General features: G+C 43.7%; 1 protein-coding gene across 1 annotated transcript in view; it reads right to left on the bottom strand.

Annotated features, from left to right (window-relative positions):
- Window positions 1-1,669, bottom strand: part of LOC128694454 (neuronal acetylcholine receptor subunit alpha-9-II-like) — a 59,687-nt gene extending 58,018 nt beyond the window's left edge. The window contains exons 1-2 of the mRNA XM_070105392.1: window positions 1,379-1,669; window positions 1,037-1,160 (exon numbers count right to left, since the gene is read on the bottom strand). Of these exons, the coding sequence (XP_069961493.1) occupies window positions 1,037-1,160; window positions 1,379-1,669 (415 nt within the window). The remainder of the gene's footprint in view (window positions 1-1,036; window positions 1,161-1,378) is intronic.
- Between the last annotated feature and the right edge of the window lie 5,395 nt (window positions 1,670-7,064).

The raw sequence follows: 7,064 nt of genomic DNA on the forward strand, positions 1-7,064 counted from the left end.
GCTGTGAGGTATGGGCTTTTAAGCCCAAACCAAGTGAGTACAACTGTTAATATGCATTTCAATTAAAAAATGAAATACTGAAATATACACTACTTTGGGGCAAATTATATAATTAATGCTCACTATTCTACAGCTCAGATGTGGGGATAACGTGATTTAAGCGAAGGAGACTTCTTGACCGTGACTGCAAGAAGTCTGAATCATCAATGAAGCTAGGTATATTTCATTTTATGTCGGGAAGTAAACGTGGCTGGTAAAATTCCCCACAGTATTCATGAGTTAGAGATGTTATTTTTTAGTTATCACTATTAAGCGTGAGTTTCACTGATGAAAACGCCGGAGTCACCTTTCTTACAACTCGCCTTTTAAATGTTGACCAGCAGTGTTTTGAATTTATCTCACTACAATCATTTTATGAACAGGTGTGGGTAAGTACTTGGCCCCTATTTCATAGTCCTGATGTTTGATTATATAGTCTGGAAATGCCAGGTACTTGTGTTTGTGGTTAGGCAAGACACATATGCAACAGTTACGTACCTTTATTTCGAAACGTTTCGCCTACACAGTAGGCGTCCTCAGTCGAGTACAGAAAAGTTGATAGAAGCATATCGACTTTTCTGTACTAGACTGAAGAAGCCTACTGTGTAGGAGAAGCGTTTCGAAATAAAGATGCCTAACTGTTGCATGTGTCTTACCCAACAACCTGTCGGTATGTTATACCATTTTAATATTCACTTCTGTTTGTATTTACCTTGGAGAATGTCTGATAGAACAAGCACAGATGTATCTCAATTCTCAGGTGAAATTGTTAAACCCTGTGACCATAATTTATTAAAAGTAGACATTCGCTCCAAGATAATGTGTCTGGGGATTCTCGATGGGTTTCGACTTTTTGATATATCTTTGGCGTTAGTTAATCAAATGTTTCTCGTAGTATATTAATTAGATATATTTAGTAGATTAGCAACAAAGAGAAAAGCAAAGGGAAGAAAGTGGGTGATTTGAACAAAAACTACACAAGTTGAGGTTAACTTGCTTGAGAAGGGTGTCTGGCAGCAAGGGTTGCTGTAATTCTTCTCGTTTGAGTAAAAATTCTCCAGGAAGAACTCTTGGTTCTGGGTGAAGCGGGAGATGTCGTTAGGGCCGGGCACTAACTTCATCTGGACAGCAGGAGAACAAGGAAAGTTAAAAAAAATTGTAAACAGAGAGGATATTTGTCATTGATGAGTTTACTACACAGTTTAAAGCTTTCATTTGTTTAAGTTTATCGGTATTCACATACCTTTCCAGTACCGCTCACTGACCTACACTTGTTTGTTTACCGTGTTTTGAAATGATATCTACAGTGTACTATACAGCTCTAACTTCCATGGCATACCTGATGAGAATCGGAGGTCCAAGAACCAAACGTCATATCACATCTTTGCTGGTCGAAGGGAAACCACTGGATATCCACGTTACAAACAGAAGTGAAGACTGCGTGGCTCTGTAACTTGCATGTGCCGTTGTGGTTGATTATGACGTTGGTAGAGATGAGAGAGGACTCGTAGTTATTGTCTGCCCTGTACACAAGAGTGATACACTCACTACCGTATAGTAATTGTTGCAACAGTATTACTGATACTGTTACTATATTGCTGCTGCTGCCTAGTTGAGGTATATTAATCATACTTTTTTTGTAAGAGGGACAGGAAAAATAGGTTGCTAGCTTCTATCTCCCAGTTTTAGGAATAGGGGATCATGAGAAGAGTGTGGATGACATTTTGTCTAGAGGTGGAAGGAATATCACTGTTTACCTGAGTTTAGGATATAATGATATCAGGAGGAAGGCTTGAAGTGAAGAACTGGAGCATAAAGTTAGGCAGGCTCATGCGAAGATTATTAACATTGGTTTCAATATCTGTGATTTTTGCTGGACAAAAAAATGGAAGTTAAGTATCAGCATAGATATATACATAATATATGCCAGTAATAAAAAGTGTGGGTAGAGTTTTAACATTCATCAGCGACTCTCAGTGCAGATGTCACGGGACTGATCCGCAAAACTCCTTATACAAACACACACACACACACACACACACACACACACACAAACACACACACACACACACATTACAACCCCCCAAAAAACAAAAAAAGGTGGTGGCTCAGAAGGAAAGTCGAAAGCTCAGAGGATCAGAGGAAAATGGTTCTGGTTTACCTGGAGAGAGTTCCGGGGGTCAACGCCCCCGCGGCCCGGGCTGTGACTGGGATGGATGGAAAAGCAATGTTAAAAAATATGGAACAAGAGTGGGAGAGCAAACTAGATGTGTTTTCTGTGAAAATGGAGAAGAGGATGGAGGTGGAGAAGAAATGGGAGTCTCATGCCGAAGCCACAGAAGCCAGGATAAAGGCATCTGAAGCAGGTACATCCCTGCTGAATGAGGAGCCCAATGGAAAGGAAGGAGACATGATTTATGCTAATGCCCTATCAGACCACCAAGTAGGGCAGAGGAATGAAGGGGAGAGCAGATGGGAACAAGGATAGCAGTAAGAGAGGGGGGAGAGGCAGGAGAAGGGGTTAGGTCCTATGCATAGGAACGACCATGCCACCAAAAGCTACAGGGAAAAATAAGGGAGTCAGTGGCCATGTACAAATGGGACCCAGAGGCACAGATGGAAAGACAATGGGAGGAGGAGAGAGAGAGAGAGGTCAGTGGGCTTCAGGAGAGCAAAGGGAGGATGCACAATGAAAGATGGCAGAAAGAAAAACAGGAGATTGAAAACATCGTGACAGAAATAGGCAAGGAGGACATGACTGGGACAGTAAATTTTCAGACTCGGGGGATACTTGAAGGGGAGAAATCGTTCAATCAAGCTGATTTTCAAGACAGAAACAGTACGAAACAGGATCCTGCAAGAGAAACCATGGCTGAAGGAGACAGAGCAAAAACAGAATGACAGCAGCTGAGGGAGAGGACACAGAAGTGAAAGGGGCTAGGAAGAGAGACAAAGACAGAAATCAGCAGAGGACAACCAGAGTAGGCAGAGCAACAGGCGCCAGCACACACAGAACCACATCTAGAATCCCACAACCAAAAACTCTATCCCAACACAGACCACAATTCACACTAACAGCCCCCACCCCACACTATGCCATGGAATCCCACAATATACTGCCAGGCCCCCCACCCTCACAGACCCCCCAGAACACAGTGCTGGAGAGGAAACTGAGGGTATGGTACACCAATGCTGATGGAATAACAAATAAATGGGAGGAATGGCATGAAAGAGTCAAAGAGGCATCACCGGACATCATAGCTCTAACAGAAACCAAGCTCACAGGAATGATAACAGATGCCATCTTTCCAACAGGATTTCAGATCCTGAGTAAAGACAGAGGGAACAGAGGGGGTAGAGGAGTGGCACTACTCATCAAAACTCGATGGGATTTTGATGAGTTGGAAAGAGGAGACAGGGGAGAAGCAAGAGACTACATAATAGGAACACTTCAGTCTGGAAGTCCCAAAGTGGTTATTGCAGTGATGTATAGCCCACCGCAGAACAGTAGGAATACAAGGCAAGAGTATCATGAGACTAATAGAGCGATGATTGACACACTTGCTGAGGTGGCCAGAAGGGCTCATGTGAGCAGGCAAAGCTACTGATTTTGGATGACTTCAAGCACAAGGAAATCGACTGGGAGAACCTGGAGCCACATGGGGGCCCAGAAATGTGGAGGGCTAAGATGATGAAGGTGGTGCTGGATAACCTCATGTACCAGCACGTAAGGGACACTATCAGTGAGAGAGGAAAGGATGAATCAGCAAGACTGGATCTAGTATTCACCTTGAGTAGTGCAGACATTGAGGACATCACATATGAGAAACCCCTCAGGGCCAGTGATCATGTGGTTCTGAGCTTTGAATACATAGTAGAGGTACAAGTGGAGAGGGAAGCAGGAAGGACAGGACAAATGAAGGCAAACTACAAGAGAGGGTACTACATAGGCATGAAGAATTTCCTACATGGGGCTCAGTGGGACAGAGAACTGGCAGGTAAGTCAGTAAACGAGATGATGGGATATGTGAGAACAATATGCAAGGAAGCTGAAGAGAGGTTTGTATCCAAGGATAACAGAAATAACGAGAAGGCCAGGATGAGCCCATGGTTCACCCGAAGGTGTAGAGAGGCCAAAACCAAGGGTGTTAGAGAATGGAAGAAGTATAGAAGGTAAAGGACCCAGGAGAATGAGAGAAGTCGTAGAGTCAGAAATGAATATGCACAGGTAAGAAGGAAGGCCCAATGACAATATGAAAATGACATAGCAGCAAAAGCTAAATCTGTCCCAAAGTTGTTGTACAGCCACATCAGGAGGAAAACAGCAGTGAAAAACCATGTAATCAGGCTGAGGAAGGAAGGAGGAGAGATCACAAGAAACAACTGTGAAGTATGTGAGGAATTCAACATGAGATTCAAAAAAGTGTTCACAGAGGAAACAGAAGGGACTCCAGAAAGACGGAGTACACCACCAAGTGTTGGACACAATACATACAACCGAAGAGGAAGTAAGAGGCTGCTAAGTGAGCTAGATACCTCAAAGGCGATGGGGCTGGATAACATCTCTCCATGGGTTCTGAGAGAGAGCAGAGGCACTGTGTACCCCTAACAACAATATTCAAAGCATCCATCGAAACAGGGCGACTACCTGAGATAGGGAAGACAGCAAATGTAGTCCCAATTTTGAAAAAATGAGACAGACATGAAGCATTAAACTGCAGACCAGTGTCACTGACATGTATAGTATACAAAGAGTGGTGGAACACCTAGAAAAGAATGAGCTTATCAACTACAGCCAGCACGGTTTCAGGGACAGGAAATCCTGTGTTGCAAACCTACTGGAGTTCTATGACAGGGTGACAGCAATAAGATAAAAGAGAGAGAGGTTGGTAGATTGCATTTTCTTGGACTGTAAGAAGGCGTTTGACACAGTTCCACACAAGAGATTAGTGCAAAAGCTGGAGGACCAGGCAGGGATAACAAGGAAAACAGTAAAATGGATTAGGGAATACCTGTCAGGTAGACAACAGCTAGTCATGGTACGTGGCAAGGTGTCAGAGTGGGCGCCTGTGACGAGTGGGGTTCCACAGGGGTCAGTCCTAGGACCGGTGCTGTTTCTGATATTTGTGAATGACATGACGGAAGGAAAAGACTCTGAAGTATCCCTGTTTACAGTTGATGTTAAGTTGATGAGAAGAATTCAATTGAACGAGGACCAGGGAGAACTACAAAGGGATCTGGACAGGCTGCAGGCCTGGTCCAGCAACTAGCTCGTGGAGTTCAACCTCACCAAGTGCAAAGTCATGAAGTTTGGGGAAGGGCAAAGAATATCGCAGATGGAGTACAGTCTAAGGGGCCAGAGACAACAAACCTCACTGAAGGAAAAAAGATTTTGGGAAGAGTATAACACCAGGCACATCTCCTTAGGCGCACATCAACCAAATAACTACTGCAGTGTACGGGCGCCTAGCAAACCTAAGAACAGCATTCCGACATCGTAACAAGGAATCGTTCAGGATCCTGTACACTGTGTACGTTAGGCCAATACTGGAATATGCAGCACCAGTTTGGAACCCACACTTAGCAAAGCACGTAGGGAAACTAGAGAAAGTGCAAAGGTTTGCAACAAGACTAGTCTCGGAGCTAAGAGGTATGTCCTACGAGGAAAGGTTAAGGGAAATCTACCTGACGACACTGAAGGGCAGGAGAGATAGGGGGGACATGATAACAATTTATAAAATACTGAGCAGAATCGACAAGGTGGACAGAAACAGAATGTTCCAGAGATGGGACACAGCAACAAGGGGTCAAAGTTGGAAGCTGAAGACTCAAATGAATCACAGGGATGTTAGGAAGTATTTCTTCAGTTACAGAATTGTCAGGAAGTGGAATAGTTTGGGAAGCGATGTAGTTGAGGCAGGATTCATACATAGCTTTAAGAAGAGGTATGATAAAGCTAATGAGCAGGAAGAGTGACTCAGTAGAGGCCAGTGAAGAGGCGGGCCACGAGCTGTGACCCGACCCCTACAACCACAACTAGGTGAGTACACACACACACATAGGCACAGTAGTGCCTATGCTATATTCGTATGATGTATAAATATTCCTAGTTGGATGACTCTTATTGTGGCTAGCTGGCCCAGTGGCTAACGCGACGGTCTGGAGTTTTTAGACTCTGATCGCGGGTTCTAACCCCGCCCGTGGTATGGTTTGTTTCTAATCGTGTCTTTACTATTTCGTGAGTCATGTTTGGTCAGTATATGTATGAAGGCGGTAAAGGTAGAAGAGACTGGTGGTCAGTATATGTATGAAGGAGGTAAGGTACAAAAGACTGGTGGTCAGTATATGTATGAAGGAGGTAAGGTACAAAAGACTGGTGGTCAGTATATGTATGAAGGAGGTGAGGTACAAGAGACTGGTGGTCAGTATATGTATGAAGGAGGTAAGGTACAAAAGACTGGTGGTCAGTATATGTATGAAGGAGGTGAGGTACAAAAGACTGGTGGTCAGTATATGTATGAAGGAGGTAAGGTACAAAAGACTGGTGGTCAGTATATGTATGAAGGAGGTAAGGTACAAAAGACTGGTGGTCAGTATATGTATGAAGGAGGTAAGGTACAAAAGACTGGTGGTCAGTATATGTATGAAGGAGGTAAGGTACAAAAGACTGGTGGTCAGTATATGTATGAAGGAGGTGAGGTACAAGAGACTGGTGGTCAGTATATGTATGAAGGAGGTAAGGTACAAAAGACTGGTGGTCAGTATATGTATGAAGGAGGTGAGGTACAAAAGACTGGTGGTCAGTATATGTATGAAGGAGGTAAGGTACAAAAGACTGGTGGTCAGTATATGTATGAAGGAGGTAAGGTACAAAAGACTGGTGGTCAGTATATGTATGAAGGAGGTAAGGTACAAAAGACTGGTGGTCAGTATATGTATGAAGGGGGTAAGGTACAAAAGACTGGTGGTCAGTATATGTATGAAGGGGGTAAGGTACAAAAGACTGGTGGTCAGTATATGTATGA

Source organism: Cherax quadricarinatus, chromosome 6 (assembly GCF_038502225.1).
Source record: "Cherax quadricarinatus isolate ZL_2023a chromosome 6, ASM3850222v1, whole genome shotgun sequence".
Taxonomy (NCBI): domain Eukaryota; kingdom Metazoa; phylum Arthropoda; class Malacostraca; order Decapoda; family Parastacidae; genus Cherax; species Cherax quadricarinatus.